This window comes from Lactuca sativa, chromosome 6, assembly GCF_002870075.4.
Source record: "Lactuca sativa cultivar Salinas chromosome 6, Lsat_Salinas_v11, whole genome shotgun sequence".
Lineage (NCBI taxonomy): Eukaryota > Viridiplantae > Streptophyta > Magnoliopsida > Asterales > Asteraceae > Lactuca > Lactuca sativa.
The window spans coordinates 169,231,483-169,251,432 of record NC_056628.2 but is presented as its reverse complement, the minus strand read 5'-3'; the positions used below and the strand labels follow the sequence as shown (position 1 = coordinate 169,251,432).

General features: G+C 35.6%; 3 protein-coding genes across 4 annotated transcripts; all 3 read left to right on the top strand.

Moving 5' to 3' along the window:
• Positions 1-4,555: 4,555 nt before the first annotated feature.
• LOC111895575 (uncharacterized) lies at positions 4,556-9,837 on the top strand. Its single transcript, XM_023891661.3, has 9 exons — positions 4,556-6,380; positions 6,533-7,237; positions 7,412-7,912; positions 7,994-8,085; positions 8,183-8,270; positions 8,377-8,491; positions 8,585-8,711; positions 8,803-8,977; positions 9,047-9,837. Exons 1-9 carry the CDS (start codon positions 4,716-4,718, stop codon positions 9,668-9,670), a joined length of 4,092 nt encoding a protein of 1,363 aa, XP_023747429.1. The 5' UTR covers positions 4,556-4,715; the 3' UTR covers positions 9,671-9,837.
• A 1,432-nt stretch (positions 9,838-11,269) lies between these two features.
• LOC111895552 (chaperone protein dnaJ 49) lies at positions 11,270-13,339 on the top strand. Of its 2 annotated transcripts, none has more exons than XM_023891642.3 (3): positions 11,270-11,427; positions 11,819-12,938; positions 13,015-13,339. In XM_023891642.3, exon 2 carries the CDS (start codon positions 11,878-11,880, stop codon positions 12,934-12,936), a length of 1,059 nt encoding a protein of 352 aa, XP_023747410.1. In that variant the 5' UTR covers positions 11,270-11,427; positions 11,819-11,877; the 3' UTR covers positions 12,937-12,938; positions 13,015-13,339. The 2 variants fall into 2 exon arrangements, with proteins under 2 accessions (XP_023747410.1, XP_023747417.1); XM_023891649.3 differs by having other exon boundaries at positions 11,273-11,427; positions 11,822-12,938.
• Positions 13,340-14,523: 1,184 nt separating this feature from the next.
• On the top strand, positions 14,524-15,988 carry LOC111895544 (60S ribosomal protein L30). Its single transcript, XM_023891632.3, has 6 exons — positions 14,524-14,641; positions 15,042-15,082; positions 15,173-15,278; positions 15,398-15,499; positions 15,590-15,658; positions 15,754-15,988. The coding sequence occupies exons 2-6, from the start codon at positions 15,062-15,064 to the stop codon at positions 15,792-15,794; spliced, it is 339 nt and encodes a 112-aa protein (XP_023747400.1). The 5' UTR covers positions 14,524-14,641; positions 15,042-15,061; the 3' UTR covers positions 15,795-15,988.
• Positions 15,989-19,950: the final 3,962 nt, after the last annotated feature.

Sequence of the window (19,950 nt, the reverse complement as noted above, 5' to 3'; positions counted from 1 at the left end):
ATTTAAGACGTGAGTTTTTTGGTAAATGCAAACTACATGCATATACATTGATATCAAGTAATTCAAATGGTAGACTTTGGTTGTTATTATTTCTTTAAGTATTTGTATTTTTAACATCTTATTAGATTTGATTAAATTGTTAAACGAATACTTGATATCTCAAATATTATTGAGTAAAAAATTTCAATGTTCAAAGTTTAGCACGACATACTTATTTCATTACATTTATTTTTAGGTGCCATTAAAAAAATAAAAAAAAAAAATAAAATAATCGGGTAATACCTGAATTACCCTTACCCGAATTTAATTTGGGTAGGGTAATGGGTAATTTTTTTATATGAAAAACCCAAATTACCCGACCCGAATTGCCTGAAACCTGAAAATTTTACTCAATTAACACCCCTAACTTCATGGCTCGACAATATACTGTTGTGTCACGTTTTGTACCCAGAGTCTCCTGGATGGAGAGCGTGAATTTGTGTATAAATCTATATGGGACTGACCCTCCTACACCTTGCTGCTAGCTACAGTGGGACCTGCAGGTCTACGGGTGACAATCGTCATATCATTTCGACGTGTGGAACGACGTGTTATAATAGTCGATCAAGTATAGTTACAATCATATCACAATTTACCTTCATTAATCTAACAAGCTTAAGGTAGTTAGTACATTGGTAGTTACTTAGATAAAACTACAGTACATCTTTATTTTTCCCATTTCATTCATATTGTGATCTTCTCACATAAACGGTAATGAAAACTATATTTTGATAATGATAGTCATACTTTGGGAAATACTCACTTTTACAAAAGAACAAACATAGAGAACGGTTGGGTCTTGGTAGAAGACTGCTTTAGTAGAAAATATAGGATTTTCTAGGAAGCTTACGAACATTTATATCAAATACTTACAGACTTTTATATCAAAAATTTACAAACACTTTCATACAACACAATGACACTAAAATACTTATGAACTCACCTGCTTTAATTCTGATCTACTCTTTTAAAATAACTTGTATTCTCAGGTCACCTGTAGACAGGTTCCGATGACCAGGTTTTGAGAAGACGGAGCTTTCAAGATTCATCTTTATTTTGATTCATCATTTTTGGTGTCTTATAAACTATACAAAACACACTTGTATTAAAGTTATATTATTAATGCAATGGATGATGTTGTTGCTTGTTTACTATTATGCATTGTTGTGATACTATACATGACGTCCTCCGCCCCCGAACGTTTCCGCCATTCAGGTTTTGGGGTGTGACAGATACCTACTCAACAATGGAAAATCACGCTAAAATACTTTCTAGGCTCTCCTAGAATCCCCTACCTCCCTTGCCATCAGCTACTTAGGGGCTTTGATCAATGCCAGCCAACCATTTCATAAATGCAGTTACATGCAACAAAACTTAAATAATCTATTGACTAAAGGACCCAACCCTACAACAGTTAGATTCAAACGAGAGTTATGCAATAGAGCCATATCCTTCACCCAAGGATTATTTAACCTCCATGAAATGTAACTTGATGTATTCATTTGATAGTTAGCTCCCATCAATGTGAGTCCAACAAAGCACAAAACAAGCAACATTCGAGCAGTGGAGTTGACTGGCACTAAAACACAATAAAATCAGACAAATCCTCATACAAAATCCTAGATCTCTATCTCCCAACATCTCATATGCACATTCACCCTGCCCTAACTCTCTCAAGAGTGGCTGGTAATCCTCATGATAACTCGCAATATACTGCACCCACTCATGAAACTTCCACCAACCCTGCAACATTCGTGTATGCTAATCATACATAACATTGGATCCTATAGATGGTCGAATACTTGATTCTGCCCTAAAACCTTCATCAAACAATAACAAAAAATAAGGTTAAACCAAACATTCCCATGCTAGAATCTTAGTTATGCACAACTATGCTTCATTCACTAAGCAATTATAGTAATGATGTTAATTTCATATAAGGAAGCCCTTAGGCTTTTAGGCATTATATAATCGGGCAATTTTATCATGCAGTTCCTGAAGATCCTTGGACTACCGCTAGCATATTGTTCTAACATATCACAATATCAAGTAACAGTGTGGTAATTTGAGGTCTACTTACTGGCTCCGGCTGATCGTACACATCACTTTTTTCTTTGACTTTTCCTTCCACTCGACCGTTGAAGGTCAAATTGAATACATAAAAAAATTTATTTATCTATAAATACATACTAACATCTTATTTTTAATCAACACTTTATCTTATTTCTCTATATATTTTATAAAATTTAAGTACTTCACAATTAAAAAAATAGATCCGTTCGACCCGTCTAACGATGATGATATTAAGGATGATATGTTCGCTCTATGATGTACGAGTATTGCACGAACGTGACACTACAACCAAATCCAACTCCTCTATTAACCAGACGTGCGACGTTAAACAAAGATCGTGAAGAAGGGCACATATGTCTAATTATTGATTATTTTGCGGATAATTGTGTCTACCAGCCATGCGATTACAAAGAAGATTTTGTTTACGAAAAAAATGTTTTTGTACGGATAACCAACGCTTTGGAAAGCAGGTATTGTTTATTTCGTGTTTTTTAATTTGTAAATATTGCTTTTACATAATATAAATACATTGTTTTACATATTAAATATACATTTAGGTATATTTTTTTCCAAATGAGACATGATGCTAGAGGTAAGCGATGATTCACAAGGTTGTAGAAATGTGCTGCCACAATTAAGCTTATGGATATGGGGGAGTCGCCAGATTCCATTGACGATTATATGAGAATGTTTGAGAGAACTACAAGAGAAAGTTTATACAAATTGGCGAGGGGTGTTGTTGAAACATTCAATGATGTTTATTTGTGCAAACCTTCGTTGAATGATATGCAACAACTATATGCGACACATAAAGAAAGACATGGTTTTTCGGGTATGCTTGGAAGCATTGATTGCAAACACTAAAATTGGAGAAATTATCCCGTGGGTTGGAAAGGGCAGTATGTAAGTGGTCATCATGGAATTCTATTGTTGGTATTAGAAATTGTTGCTTCCAAAGATTTATGGATTTGTCATGTTATTTTTGGGGTTGCAGGTTCCAACAACGACATTAACGTTCTTGATTAATCACCAATATTTGACGATCATTTGTCAGAAAAAGCACCGAATGCTCCATTTTCATAGTGAATGGAAATGAATATAAGCTTGAGTATTACCTTACGGATGGAATATATCCAACATACTCCACATTCGTGAAGGTGTCTCGACACCCAGTAGAACCAAGAGACAACTTTTTCCAAAAGAATACAATAATGAACACATAAGGATATGGACCGTGCTTTTAGAGTTCTAAAGTCGAAATGACACATAGTTCAACATGCGACACGACCATATCAGTTAGACTTTTACAAGATATTATGTATGCATATATCATAATACATAACATGACGATTGAAGATAAATGACAAAATATTGCGGAGTATTTGGCTTCGGAGCCCATACCTGTCTAATTTCAACTGAGGAAAACGAAATATTTACATAGAGTCATTGAGATTCAAGATGTAAGAAAACACAAACAACTTCAAGAATGCGTTACTGATTATATTACGTTGGTAATGAAGATGAATAATTTAAGGGCAAAAATGTAACTTTTTTGTTTTTAAATGTTTTTTTTTGTTGTAATGTTTTCTTTTAGTTTTTTTTTTAAATGTTATGTTTAATTAAAAAATTAGCTTTTATTTAAATAGCATGCTTTATTAAATTAATTTTGTTTTTTAAATATTAAAAATTAAATCGAAAATAAAAATAAAAAAGAAATAATAACATGGAATTTAATAGGTGTTATAACATGTTGTTTATTTTACTCACTTGGTATTATAATACTATGGAATGACATGACATATAAGATGACAATTTTTGGATATAATAACACCCTTTAATATTTTGTCAAAACCCACTAGCCTTAAAAAATTTATTTGATGTTTGATATTTTATTTTGAAGTTAAAAAACTTTTACACAAAATTACTTATTGATTTATGAAGAGGGGAAATTAAAAATGTTTAGATTAACTTTTATAGTTGCAAACGTCAATAAGTTAAATAATATTTGGCATAATTTTGTTTTTTTAACTACTTTGTAAACTTAATAAGCCATAAGTTATTTGAGAAAGTTAAAAATTATAAAATTTCATTTTCAAAAACTAAATAAAAAATTGTTTTAAAAATTCTTTTTTATACCAAAATCTTTTTTTAACTTATTCACTTTTACGAAAGCCAACAAGTTAAAAATTAATTTTTAGATGAGCAACTATAAATTTTAACTTTTTAAAATATCATTTTTGAAAGGTCAAAGAAAAATTATTTTAAAGTATTTGAGAGGTTTTGACTTTTAAAAAAAATGCTCCTTAAAAGTAAAAAGTTTCGTTTGTTGATAGGAATGTTTAGCTTTTTAGCTTAAAAAAAACTTATAAAATCAAACGCTATCAACCAACCGTTAATTGTTGTTTATTTTTAATTAAATTAAATTAAATTCTTTTTTTTTTTTTTTTTTTTTTTTTTTCGAACACCGTCTAAAACGATCAGCTACCGCGGGAAAGCCAATATTTCAAGTTTTTTCATTTTCACATCTTCATTTCCATTTCATAGCCAGAGCGGCAAACCCTGACCATTTTCCGGACGGAGAGACGGCCCTACCGCCGCCGGCCATGGAAGAAGCAATCTACCAGATAGTTACAGAGCTCGAAGTACACCGCAACGATCTTCATTCGCAGACTCCTATTTCCGAATCAGCCCTATTAGCCCTTCAGACCCTCTTAGATTACACACTTGACAAAGATGATCCAATCGAAATCGAAAATCTCTCCGATGAACTCTCCTCGAAGAACCTCTCCCTCGCTTCCTCCCTCCTCCAGCCTCTCACCTCTGCAATGGACTCTGGCGTACCCCATCACTCTCTCCTCGCTTCCAAGGTTTACCTATCCCTCCTCCTTACCCCTAACTTTCCTGTTTTATCCCTCTTTACACCCATGGCTTTCCTCTCTCTACTCCGCACTGTCCGTCGCTCTTTCAAGAATACTCAATCGGGTCCACCATCTGCTAATGTCGCTAAGAAGAAGAGGGGAGGAAGGGGCGGGGGCAGGTCGAAGAACACCAGTAAGAATGTCGAAGAAGAGGGCGAGGAGGAGAGAGAACCAGTAAGAGAATTTGATGTTAGGACTTTGTTTCCTGTTCTCGAAAGGTTACATCTTGTTCTGCGTTTGATTCATTTAGGTAGGTTTCCTGATAGTTTGAAGGCCTTGGTTCAAACAGTGGCTGAGATTCCAGTAACTGCACTTGAATCTTGTGGAAATTCAGCAAATTACACCAAATTATGCAACTTGTGTTCACAGATTTTGAGCGAACTATTGAAATCTGAGCATGGAGATAAATCTATTACTGCAGCTGAGGTATTAAAGTCTCTTTCCTCTTCAATTCTCTTGTCAAAATCACAAGCAAGGACCTTTTCATTAGCATTTGTAGTGAACAAGATGGCTGTAATGGCAAAGAATTCAGATGAGATTCGAAAAGCCATGGTTAATCTTCCAAAGTATTTGGTTAGTAAAGCTCCCGAGAAATCTGAACCTCGAGCTTTAGCTGTGGATTCAATACTAGAAATCGTTAAATCTTTAGAACATAAAGAACAAATGGAGTTTGCAGATTATGTAGTGAAAATGACTATTGGGAAACCACAACTTAGACTACTGGCAGTTGATCTTATTCCTATTTTGATAACTACATTAAACAATCCATTAGGGACCAGCTCTGAAAATAATGATCCACTAGACACCAGTTCAGAAAATGGTGATCAAGTAGTGACCAGTTCAGAAAATGGTGATCCAGTAGTGACCAGTTCAGAAAATGGTGAACCGGTAGTGATCAGTTCAGAAAATGGTGATCCATTAGTGACCAGTTCAGAAAATGACAATCCTATAAGGACCAGTTCAGAAAAAAAGCATGAGAGTTCTTGGGGATTCAGGTGTCTGCAAGCACTATTACAAAGATGTTCAGATTCAGTTGCAGGAATTAGGGCACGTGCACTCACTAATTTGGCACAATTAGTTGGGGTTTTATCAGGGAATGATGAGAACAAGAAAGGGTTGATGAAAGTAATGGGATTTGGTGAAGATGGTGGGATTAATGATGTTTTGAGGGAACGTTGTGTTGATGAGAAAGCAGCTGTTAGGAAGTCAGCACTTGTTCTAATGTCAAAGCTAACAGTTCTTCAAGGTGAAGGTGGTGGATTCGATGAAATGTTGTTAAAGATTATGGGCATAGCTTGTTCTGATCAACTTGTGAGCATAAGAAAGGCTGCAATTTCTGCTCTTTCAGAGGTCCAATCTCTATACTTTTTTTGTATTTTAAATCTTGATATGTCCTTGAGTTCTCTTCTTTCTATGCATTTTAATGAGTTTTGGGTATCTGTGTTGCAGCATATAGTTACCCTTGAACAAGAAGATGATTTTGGTTTGTTGTTTTTTTGTAGACATTCAGGAAGTTTCATGATGACAATGTGACAAAGGAGTGGTTACATTCTGTCCCACATTTGATAACAGACAATGAAACAAGCATCCAAGAAGAATGTGAGAATTTGTTTCTAGAACTTGTGTTGGATCGAATTTCACGTGCAGGATCTAATCTTGATGGAAGATCAGAAAGGAATCAAAATCTGTTATTTTCTGATGGAGTCATGGGTCTATTGAATGAAATCTGTCACAGTGAAGTGACTCCATGGGTCAAAAAGATATGCACAAATCTTGGAAAAAAGAAGAAACTTAAACCCAAGATTGCTGTTTCACTTCAAAACATCATTAAAAAGTCAGAGTCTATGTGGTTGGCAGATTCCAAACCAATAAGTAAGTGGACAGCGCCAGCTGGCACATGGTTTTTGTTATCTGAGGTGTCTGGATTTCTTTTGAAAGCAGTGGATTGGGAGTTTCTTTATCACCATTGGCAGCTTCTTGATAAACATGAAGAAGCTTCTCATAGCCCACATGAAGAAGAACAAGAGTTTGTTGAACTTGAACAAGTGGAAGGCGTTGAATCCAGTTCTGTTGATTGGGCTGGAGATCGTGTGTTTCTTCTGCAAACAATTTCTAATGTTTCTGTTGAATTGCCTGCTGAACCTGCTGCAGATTTGGCCCATAATTTGCTTAAAAGAATCGAGGACTTCAGCATGCATTCTATGGAGGTATTTTTCATCTTTGTCTTTCCTAATAAAGCTATCAACTTTTTTGTTGAAAATTAACCAAAATTCAAAAAGATCATTGCATTTGGTGCTTTTTGTTCAAAATGCTCATTCTTGCAGATGTTAAAGCATCCACAATGACAAAAACGGTTAATTCTTTATGTTATGTGATGACAGGTTACTGCTCATGTGAAAGCACTGAGAACATTATGCAAACAAAAGGCTAAAACACCCGAAGAGGCTGATTCACTTGTAATCAAATGGGTCCACCAACTACTCTCAAAAGCTTCAAAAACTCTTGAAACATATTTAACAAAAGAATCAGAAATAAACAAAGGTAGCACCTTACTTACACCTCCAACCAGGACTAAGGGTAACAACAAGAACAAATCATCAACAACCATGTCAAGATTACTATCACAAGCTGTTACTGCTGTTTACACCATTGGATCACTTGTCATTATTTGCCCTTTAGCTGATTTAAAATCCATTGTTCCCATTTTACATAATATTATCACATCTGGCATTTCTGACCCAAAACTTAAAAAGTTAGCAAGTATGTCACTTTCTGTGAAACAAGTAGCCCCTTCTTTGTACACTCAAGCTTGGTTAACAATGGGGAAGATTTGTCTTGCTGATGGGAAACTTGCAAAGAGATATATACCACTGTTTGTACAGGTTTGTAAATTACAAAATATGTCCCTGTGCTTTCTGAGTTTTACCATGTTTAGTCCAAAACTGAAACATTCTTTGTTGCAGGAGATGGAAAAGAGCAACAGTGCAGCCCTTCGAAACAATATTGTTGTAATGATGGCGGATTTTTGTGTTAGATATACTGCTTTGGTTGATTGGTGAGTTCTCTTACTAATATAGAAATATAGTTATGTATGTATGTATGTTTTCTAATAAACACTCACTTATGTTTTTTTTTTCTTTTAAAATCAACAGTTATATACCAAACATCACCAAATGTCTTCGTGATCCTTGTGAACTAGTTAGAAGACAGACATTCACACTTCTATCAAGGTTATTACAGGTAATCTTCATGAATTGACATTCCCATGTTAAAAATCATGTCTTTTAAGGTCAAGAACACGTGGATTGACAATTTTGACACGTTTGACTTGTTTTTCTGTAATTAGCGTGATTATGTGAAGTGGAGAGGTGTCCTTTTTCTTCGATTTCTTTTATCACTTGTTGATGAATCAGAGAAAATAAGACAACTTGCTGATTTTCTTTTTGGGAGTATATTAAAAGGTAAAACTTCTTTTTAACTTTATTACGATTTTACTTACCCTAACAAACTCCTATGTTCATGCTTTTGACTTTTATATGTTTAACTTGTCACAGTGAAGGCGCCACTTTTAGCTTATAACAGCTTTGTTGAAGCCGTCTTTGTTCTAAATGACTGCAATGCCCATACTGGGCAAGCCAACTCCGGGAGTTCCTCGAAAGAAAACCGTCTTTTTTCCATCAGGTAAACAGTCTGTAAATATCTCATGTTGCTTTTCCTTTTTTCTCTTTTGTAGATTAGCATCAATACATCATATTTTTCTTTAAAATTTAAGGGGAAATGATGAGAATTCGAGGAGTCGAAGAATGCACATATATGTCTCCCTGTTGAAACAAATGGCTCCAGAGCATCTTTTGGCTACATTCGCAAAGGTTTGTGCAGAAATTTTAGCTTCTGCATCTGATGGAATGCTCAAGATCGACGATGTTACAAGTCAATCTGTTTTACAGGTATTGTGGAATGCATGCATTTTGGATTCTTTTCAATATGTTGACACGTTCTTTTATCCAAAACAACAGGATGCGTTTCAGATTCTCTCCTGTAAAGAAATCAAAATCCCGACAAACAAAGGTCCAGCAGTGGAATCAACAGAAATGGAAGAAGAAGCCACCGGAGAAAACGCCGTGAGAGGACGAGTGATAACACAAGTCGTGAAAAAGGGATTAATCCAAAACACAATCCCGATCTTCATAGAACTAAAGCGTCTCCTCGAGAGCAAAAACAGCCCTCTTTCAGGATCCCTAATGGAATGCCTCAGAACCCTTCTCAAAGACTACAAAAACGAGATCGATGAGATGCTCGTTGCCGATAAACAACTCCAGAAAGAGTTAATTTACGATATACAGAAATACGAATCAATGAAGGCGAAATCCACGGCGGCTGAAGCTGTTGGGAAGGGCGTGAATGGAAATAGCGTGATCGCGACCTCGAAAGTGACGTCAGCGGTGGCTGGTGCGTTGGCGGAGATGACGGCTAGGTCTGTTCTTAGGGATGTGAACCAGGGTGCAGGGACACCGTCGCTTAGTGCCATGAATGTGCCGAAGCTTAAGTCGACTACAGCGGGTGTGAGCAAGCACAAGGGGAAGTCAGCGGCGGTGCTTGAGTCTTTGAGGAGAAGACAGTCTTTTGACCTGGACGAATGAGAGAGAGAGAGGGGTTACCTAGTGTTTTTTTATTAGGAAGATAAGTTATTTAGTTGTATATTGGTTGTAGACTAGAGATGTACGTATCAGTTTGTTCACAAGTTTAAGCCTTACTTTTTACAATGTACTTTACACTAACCTATCGTATTTGCTCTCTTTTAGTTCTATATTTTCGACCATGATTGGTAACTCATTTATCAGAAATTAAATATCCTTCTATTTTTTTTAATCTTCCTACCACACATGTCATATTTTGATATAATTAATAGCCATGTGTCATCATTTCATATGGATGTAGTAAGATAAGTAGAAGGATATTTAATTTCTAGTCATTTATATGCGGCAACCATGTCCTTAGGAGACCAAATACAGCTATAGTTGAGTGGGTACATGGTCTCTAATCTTTATTGTTGGTGTGAAGAGAAGGATGCACCATAAGAAAATGAAAAAAATTCCATGAGATCAGAATCGAAGACGTTGGATCTTTTGTGTTTGTTATGGTTCTTTTCGTCTTATTTTTACTTCTCACATTCACCGTGTGTTGTTAAACTATGAAGAATGAACAAAGAGAAGAAACTCTCATATTTTCAAATGAACTTGGAATACTTTATTCCCGTAGGATCAAAGATTCGTATGTAGGAATTTCAATTTACATACGGCATATTAATCATATTATTGATGACATGCTAACATATTCGTGAATGGGATATATTTAGATATTAGACAACGTTTACTGGTTATCATTGTTTGACACTATTCCTACTAGACATAATTACTTTATGACATATTTCTCCCCATCTTCATTGATAGTATTCCATTACAGCATTTATGTTTTTGTTAAGTATTTCCCTACTTACCTATGCTCATATTTATTTAGAGTTTATTACTTGCTTATGTCTTTCTTTACCATGTCACATGCTATTAGATATTTCTATGTTAGGAACCGATGTACCATTTGCAGGAGATGGCCTTGGTAAGAGCAAACGTTTCTATTTATAAGGTCAAACATGTTTAAATATCGACGTGGTTCTGACTACATACATCTTACCTCCTCTATTTTTATTCTCATGAGATTATGAAACTGTTATTGTTACTATTGTGCTCTCTTCTCATTAATTTAGTTGTATACATAATTTTCATATTTCCCAAAGCACCGGGTTTGCATTGCATCCATTTTGATGAATAACAAAAAGATTATATGTTCTAACTCCAAGAATTACATCGTTGCCTATTGTCATTAAGTCAAGTGCGTGGGGTCGATGCTAACTTATTTTGTAGTTAATTTGTTAAAACTTGGTATTCAATTCGTTGCAAAGGAAAAAACAACAATATCTCAAATAAACTAAAAGTATTTACTTGGACAACTATAAACCAACAATCACACATGCATTTCATTAGTATCAACTCTTGAACTCATAATGTTTCTATCATACTTCCATATTCAATGTTAGTGTGGAAGGAAATGTCAAGTACTAAATCGGCCATCCAAATGTTAATATCTTTGTATTAAATAGTCAATAATGGCATGAATTTTTATTGAGTTTACAAATTATCATTTCTAGGGGACTAAACGTGAATTATGTTTACTATAGGGACCATAATTGTTATATACCATTCAGCGAATGAGAGAAGCCATTGCAGTACAACTCCGTTGATTGACTGTGGATGACATGCTACCACAAAGTTACAGCTGCGATAGGATTTAGGTAGCGGAGATCTCAAATTCTTCGATCGTCCGATTTATGTTCTTACGTAAGGTTAGCGGATTTTGCCTCTACTTCCTTACTCTCAATCGTTTAAAAATATGTGATTATGTGATTTCTAGTTCAGTATTTGCTTGTATAAATTCATTCATCAATCGGAATAACCTGGATTATCTTACTGTTCTTTAACACTCAATTCCATTTACCTATTCTTGTCATCATTTGTGTTTCAGTTTACTTATTAATATCTGCGATTCAGATGGGACCTATCATATTGAGACCCTAGGATGCATTTAATTTATCTCCCGATGCTTTGATGTTTCTATATTTGTTAAAAACATAAAACTGGGGATCTTTAACTCCATGATATTATGCTAATTTCCCCGTACTTGGCTTCAGTTTTTGTGCTTACTCACGAACCCTAATTTTTGAAAATTGCTTTCAGTAGTCGTGTATGCGAGTGGTTAGTATAAGGCTGTGGGGTATCTCCTTTCTTCAATCATCATGGATGGTAATAAGGATGAAGCAATGAAGTGTGTTGCCATTGCTAAAGAAGCGATTGCATCTGGTAACAAAGAGCGTGCTTTGAAGTTCATCGGCATTGCTCAGAGGCTAAACCATAATCTAAGTGTAGATGATCTTTTAGCAGCCTGTGAAAATCTTGATTCTGCAAATCCAAGTTCATCAAACGGTAAAAATCATGTTGAAAACAAGCCTGTGAATGGAAAGCATGTGGAGGGTATGAATGGAGATGCAAATTACACAGAGGAACATGTCCAATTAGTTCGTAAGATCAGAAGAAACACAGACTATTACGAGATTCTTGGTGTTGAAAAGACTTGTTCTGTTGATGAGATTAAGAAAGCTTACAGGAAATTATCATTGAAAGTTCATCCTGATAAGAACAAAGCCCCTGGATCTGAAGAGGCATTCAAGAAAGTTGGCAAAGCATTCAAGTGTCTGAGTGATGAAGGGTTGAGAAGCCAGTATGATCAAACAGGTTTGGGTGAAGGAGAAGAGTATAACAATCAGTATAATGTAAGGAGAAGAAGAAGGAGAACAGGACAAAGTGTGTTTGAAGATGAATTCGATGCTGATGAGATCTTTAGGTCGTTTTTCGGGCAAGGCGACATGTTTCGGGCAGCTCATGTGTACAGGACTAGACGGGCAGGGGCAGGGGCAGGCGGGCAGGCTAGAGAGGATACGGGTGGAGCAACGGGTCCTAATCTGATGTTGCTTCTTCAGCTGTTACCATTTTTGCTAATCATAGTGCTTGCTTGTCTTCCATTTTCTGAGCCTGAATATTCATTACAAAGAAACTATACTTATCAGTTTTCAAAGATGACTGAGGAATATGGAGTGGAGTTTTATGTGAAATCCTCTGAGTTTGATCATAAATACCCTGTTGGAAGTCCTGCAAGGGGTAATATTGAGAAGAGTGTTATCAGAGATTATAAAAATATTCTTTGGCGTTATTGTAATGTGGAACAACAGAGGCGTACATGGAACAGAAACTTGCCAACTCCTCACTGTGACAAGCTTCGAAGCCTAGGAGTATACTGAAGGTTAGCTCAATTCTCCTTATTATTAATTTTTTTTTGTTAAATATTTTCTGATTAAAGGAGCTCTTTGGATGTGTAGATGCAAGAAGACGCAATGATGAAATTCCTTTTCAAATGCTCTGATGATTTGCGTTTTTTAAAGTAGCTGAATCGCTCTTGTTATTTGGGTTAAACTTTTTTTGTGTTGTGTATGAGCGTTTGGTTGGTTCAGATTCAGGTGAATTAGTATATGTACAACCTAGTAAAGGTTTACTATGTTGTTAACAGGTTGAATCTCTGAAAATGTTATGAGAGCATATAGATAGTGTTTTGGAAAATAAAGGTCCTTTGACTAAGTGATGAATGGTTGTTTTGAGTTTGGTCAGATTTCACGTAATAGCAACTTAATTTACTCTTGTTACTAATATGGGCATTTAAACGTATCATAGCACTATACTTATAGTTTTTTTAGGGAGAAAGTGTGCTTCATGTTTTTTATCCATACTTTCATTTTGTTGTTAACATGGGAAATGTATTTCTTTTCATTACATTTTGCTATTTTGGTAAATAAATGCAAGTATGTTGCAATGTTGATACTATAAAATGTGTAAGTATGTTGTTATTATGGTTAAAGAAATGTAGATGCACTGTTATTATGAGTAAAAACTAGAATATGTTGCCTATATTGGTAAAAAGAAAATAACATGTTATTTCTTGGGAGTCTTTTTAGGTTTAAAGTTTGGGTAATTCGTAATCCATAAAACGGAGTGAACTATGAAATGTACTTTATCTTTTGGGTTATGGCTTGGTCATTTTATCAGAGTTTTACAATCTATGCTTGTGTGATTCTTGGTAAAGCATATACTCGGGTCTTTTTTGGTGTGAAAAAATGCACAAATTTCAACATTCAATATGCAAGAGCCAAGGAACCTTATTAAGCCTTTAGATGAGTGATTATTGCATATAATCATGTGGTGGTTAAGGATATAAACATCTTCTAAACACTTTGATTTCTTGTAATCATAACATTTGTGCTTTCTAGTCTTTTTCAAGCTCACCATAAAAATAAAATAGGGAGTTCGTTTTTGCAAAGTAAAGGAGGGGACATGGTGGTTGTTACACAAGCACACATAGCTGACTGATCTCATTAAAAGCGCTTAATTTGTAAGGAGATTCGTTGTAGCCCAATAGCTTTAAGTAGGTGTGTAATTGTGTATGACCGGTATACTTTGTCCAACAATTATGTATTCGTTCATTGTATACTTGTTTCAATAATATGTAACTTGTGATATATAAGTGTGTAATGTCAAGATTTCTAAAATGTTTTTTGATTGATAAACTTATCTAAAATTTCGACATTATCCGATATCATAGTATTGTAATTAACAATTTTCATTCATCAAAATAAAATATTTTTTTTTAAATGAAATTTTTTATGTATCCTTAAACTACCTTTTAATACCACCTACGTCAGTCAATTACGGGACATGTATCCTTAACCTCAAACATACATAACAACTTGATACTGTTGAACAAGAATTTGGTAAACCAAATGTATTTTAGATTAATCCATGATATATCCGGTCAAATATTTTTGAAGTTTTTGGAAGAAAGCCCATAAGCCCAGCCCACTATTCCTGTGTGTATATACCTTATCAATCGGAATTAGGGTTGCATTTCCTCATACTGCAACTGAATCGCGCCGGAGCAACTCTTGACGTTTGCAGGTATGTTTTGTATATCATTTACTCTCATATAAACAAAACTAAACTTATTCTTCACCGTTGATTTCCATCCGTTAACTGCAATTAATATATATGACATGCGTTTGATGAAGAAAACGGCGGAGTAGGGTTTGGATTTTGTATTCATCTTCATATGTTCATGATCGGCCTCGCTCCTTATTTGTTTGTCTGTCAGAAGTTACGATTCAAATCGTGTTGGTTTTTAAACAAAATGTCAGCTTTTGAATAGAAAACCCTTTAAATATGTTCATAAGAGGCAACATTGTGTTGATTGTTGAATGTGAAATAACACCTTTTCAACTCGATCGATTGTGTCTATTATTGTAATCAGTTTTAAATGGCTTAAGTTCTTGCTCTAATCTGATTTTCATTCCAATTTTAGTTGCTCTATCAGAATCAACAATGGTGTCAGGAAAGAAAACGGTACACCCCTGCTTCCTTCACATCTACATCTTTACTTTTTATCCGAATTGCCTGGACACGTGTATGATGTTTTTCGTTTACATTTTGCAGAAGAAGACTCATGAGAGTATCAACAACAGGCTGGCTCTTGTCATGAAGAGTGGAAAGTACACTCTTGGTTACAAGACTGTTCTTGAGTCCCTCAGAAGCTCCAAAGGTGATTTAAATTCCAAATCTCTCTATTTTTTTTGTTTCTTTGAATTGGATCTATCTTCTAGAGTCCTATGTTTGATGGCATTGAAATTGATCTAGAATTGATTTTGCATCTTTTGGTAGGTAAACTGATCATCATTTCCAACAATTGTCCACCCTTGAGGAAATCTGAGATTGAGTACTATGCAATGCTTGCCAAGGTTGGGGTTCACCATTACAATGGAAGTAAGTTTCTCTTTACTTTCTATGTTCTTTTGAACAAAAGCTCCATATGTCGCTTGAAACTGATTATCTTTCACATTAATTTATGATTAGACAATGTTGATCTTGGAACTGCATGTGGGAAGTATTTCCGGGTGTCATGTTTAAGTATCATCGATGCAGGTAATGGATTTGGAATGGGTTTTATAATAAGATTATCAATAATGTATTTTGATTGTTGAAAATCATTAATTTGGTTTGGGTTGTTATTGTTTTAGGTGATTCTGACATCATCAAAAGTCTTCCAGGAGACCAGTGAAAGATTTAAAAGTCTGTACTCTTTTTGTTTTTTTATATTTATTCCAACTTTTGGCAAAGTATATTACCCTCTATTGAGTTTTGGAATGGTTTTGTTAGTATAGTGATCTGGTGCCTTTGTATTTGGTTGTTTATTGTGTTGTTTGACCTTGTTATTTTTTTTTAAAAAAAAATTGAAATGTTTGATCACCAAAAGTATTTTTAATATGTATTAACATTTTTATATAAAGGGCTAATAACATAAAATCCAGCTTAATAGATTAAGATGTACCAAAAAAGTTATTTTTGAATTTTATATTGTCGTAACATTTTAAATTGTATAAAAATGAAAATTGCTGGTTCGAAACAAAACGCCTAGTCTGAAACCAGAAGAGCTTGTCTGAAATAGATGGGGTTTTCACTTCAGATAGGTAGTTTGTGTATCCTATGTAGTTAGGTTATTTCTTTAAAACGATGTTTGTAATGTAAACTCTAGTATGAATTCCGATGAACTTGTCTGAAATTGAGCCCTTATGTTTTTTCAACCTTTGAAAGTTGACGACATTTCCTTTTAGTGAGACTGGTTTTTCCAGATTCGAAGTGATACTTGGGCCATTGTATGGATGAAGGTTAGAAAAATATTCAAGTCTAATTGCTTGAGTGACAAAGATTTGAGAAGGTATAATTCTAATTTTACAATTGATATTTTATATTATTCAATCCCCTAAGAGGTTAACTGATACTTTACTTTATAATTAGACGGGTAGTACCTCCATAGAAAGGTTACTTTCCATTATAAAGGAACAAAAAACTGACTAGTCGTCCAACTTGGTATGGATTGAGACGATTTATGTACCTCATTAACATCTGTAGATACTCTCGCTCACATCATCTCCACATCTGTCGCCACACATTTCGCCACCACAGAAGCGGAAGCAACATTTAGAATCTCAACCCCATAAAGACCACCACCACAAACGATATCACTAAGAACTTGATCTATTGAGGCACCACCACAAACATCATTAAGAAGTTGGTTGACGATTTTGAGGCACCTTAGCCAAAGGTTAAGGGTTCAAGTCCCCTGACCTAAAAATAATGTACACCACGGTTGATTTGAGTATGAGATGAATCTTCATGACATACCTATAAATGATGTGGGGCTAATAGTGAGTAAGGGTTGCAATTTGTGACACACACAAAATATGACATGAACCCGACACACAAATAAATGGGTATGAGTTGACCTTAAGCATGTTTGGGTTGGTAGGAAGGTTGTAAGACCAGCTAACCCGTTTAATTATATTAGGTTATAAAAACATATTTTTGTCATTTTTGAATATGTGACGTTCTAAATCTATGTAGCACTAAAACTAAATCCGTTTAACATGTCGACCCACAAGTTTTAAACTTTTAATCATCCTCTCTCACGCTTTGAATCTGCAATGCTGTAAATAGTAATCCTTTCCACATTTCACGACTTCATGCAACCAGAATCAACTGTTTTTTAATAGAAGATCTTTTACCAATATTTTTTTCTTATGAATATAAGCTTTATTGATTAAAACTTAAAGAAAATAACTTTACAAATAATGAAATAATGTGAAATATGTTAAAACTAAATGAATGTGATGTATGCATGGTCTTACACGACGACAACCTGCATAACCCGATTAAAACCCACAAATCTATTTATAACCCACAAACATAATTATGTCCAACAAACCCCACAAACCCATATAATTAAGTGTGTTAGGCAAATTGTGTTAGTGTTTGGAGTTTGGAATATACATGTTACTGTTGAACCATATGACATGCATAATTATATTGGTCGTGTAGAGTCATGTTTTCTCATCTGCAAACCCATCAAACCGAACACGACATGATTTTCATTCTTAATAGTAAGGGACTTTCATAATATGTTAGGTAAAACTATTAGTATAAGTTTTTTATATCTTTATTAATCAATTAAGAATGAATACACAATAAATCAATGTAGACTGATGTCTTCATAGTGGATTCTTCCACATTGAAGACCCCATCATTAATGTATGGGTGTATGTGATGGAAGATTAACCCTTTCATATGGATGAAGCCCATTGGATCTAGATAAATAGTAGAGGTCCTACTCGACCACGTCCCCATAGCTTAGACAATTCTTTCGGTGATGATATTATGACCATACACACGTAGAGAAATACATCGATAGTGATTCGAAACCTATTTTTGTATTTTAGAGTTGATGATGTCTTTTGTGGAGTTTGAACATGGGTGGTTTTTGCTAAAAGCATATTATGATCCGGATATTCTTGCTTATTGATTGTAAGCATAACAATGCATGATGGGCGGTTGTGTTGTAAATCAAACTAAAAGACGCGCAAGGAAACCGACAAACAATATTGTGAATTATATGTCGATTAGTTGCGAATAATAATTCAATTATTATTATTATATTTACCAAGTTTCGTCCAGAAACCAGATCTATCCTTCTCGATTAGATCTGGTTATAAGAAAGGTAGAAGAAGACTGTCCTGTTATTGGACGAATTAAACACAAGACAGAAAAATAAAACCGACCTGTTGATTGCTGACTTGATCTTGAAGCAACTGCACGGATCAGATTCATGTCCTTAAAGGTTTTTACTTCGCTTCTACTGGCTGTAAGCAACAGAGTAAAACCCCAGGATTTAATGCAGCTTGATCGATATTCCAACAGCACTGGAAATCGACAAACACAAAGCGACTACTCGGAAACTAGAAAAAACGCAGAGAGAGGGAGAGAGCTTTCAGATTTCCGTGTGTGTCAATGCGGCTCCTAGGGAGCTGTATTTATAGGTATTGTAACCCTAGAAGGCATCAAACGGGCCCCCATAGGCCGGCCCCAGAAACCCTAGGGCGACAGCTTGCTCTCCAAGCAAGCCGTCTCCTGTTCCTTCTAGAATATCCTGACTTGGCCTCCACGAAGTCAACAACGATCAACCATTTGACCGGATCGGTCAAACCGGCTTGACCCGAACTCGTCAAAAATAAAAGCTCCCAGCGACCGATGCGTTGTGCGAAGTGCAAAGTGCGCCTAAATCGCGCCATTTCGCGCACTCACGGCGTCGGCTAGTGCTAGGCTAGGCTAGGCTAGGCGCGCGCGTGGGCTTGGCCCATTCCTTTGATCCATTAAAGCCTTTGAAGGCTTACCAAGGGAATAGGCTTATAAACCCTCAAAAGTTTCTTCTCCCCACCAATGTGGGATACAAAGGAGATTGCCAACTTGCAAGTCCTTTATATATAAAATTCCAACAATCCCCCACCAAGTTGGTAAGTTTCCTTTCACTCAGACAGATGATGTCACTCGGGTGTCACGAAGATTAAACCCTAGTTTAATGAGAACAAACAAGAAGAGACCGATTCAATGGTATCCTTGTAGGTTTAAACCATGAACCTAAATGACCTCTCCGGTTTACCCCCACACATCACAATTCATATTTGTGTTCTACCTGAGAGCTATTATGGCCATGCGCTATAAATCCTTTTCATGACCCTTTAGAAGATAAACCACTAATCTTCACTTGAGGTGGCACCACCTCTAGATCATATAGGCAAAGTTTTACAACATCTTCGTTGCTTAGATGTCTCCAAAACTATGTTAAGAGTCGTAACTCAACCTCATTCTCGGCAACGACGTACTATCCTACCTCACATGGATCTATCATGAATGATAGTACCTTCTATCGTTAGTGATTTCGTTGTTACCCTTTAAACTTGAAAATTAGGAGCACTAATGTCAAGTTGGGTTTCCATCACTAAACGATTCTATTATGGTTTTAGACCCATGACTCTCGTGGTAGATGTAACCAAATCTCTCGTCAGAGGTTTGGTAAACGGATCTGCCAAGTTCCTACTTGTCTTGACATAGACAACCTTGATGGTACCACTTTCAATTAGTTGTCTCACAAAATTGTGTCGCAGACCTACATGTCTTGACTTCCCATTATATACCGCATTATATACTTTAGACAGTGTGGCCTCACTGTCACAGTACATGGGTATTGAAGGCATCGGAATATCCCACAAACGTATATCCATAAGTAGATCTCGAATCCACTCTGCCTCTTTGCCTGCTGTTGCTAAGGCAATTAGCTCTGCTTCCATCGTTGAATGAGCTATGCATGTCTGTTTCTTGCTCGC

Coding starts and splice junctions, on each gene's coding strand:
- LOC111895575 (XM_023891661.3), top strand. CDS start 4,716: ATGGAAGAAGCAATCTACCAGATAGTTACAGAGCTCGAAGTACACCGC. Junction 6,381..6,532: donor CAATTTCTGCTCTTTCAGAG/GTCCAATCTCTA, acceptor GTTTTTTTGTAG/ACATTCAGGAAGTTTCATGA. Junction 7,238..7,411: donor TCAGCATGCATTCTATGGAG/GTATTTTTCATC, acceptor ATGTGATGACAG/GTTACTGCTCATGTGAAAGC.
- LOC111895552 (XM_023891642.3), top strand. CDS start 11,878: ATGGATGGTAATAAGGATGAAGCAATGAAGTGTGTTGCCATTGCTAAA.
- LOC111895544 (XM_023891632.3), top strand. CDS start 15,062: ATGGTGTCAGGAAAGAAAACG. Junction 15,279..15,397: donor GTCCCTCAGAAGCTCCAAAG/GTGATTTAAATT, acceptor ATCTTTTGGTAG/GTAAACTGATCATCATTTCC. Junction 15,500..15,589: donor GGTTCACCATTACAATGGAA/GTAAGTTTCTCT, acceptor ATTTATGATTAG/ACAATGTTGATCTTGGAACT.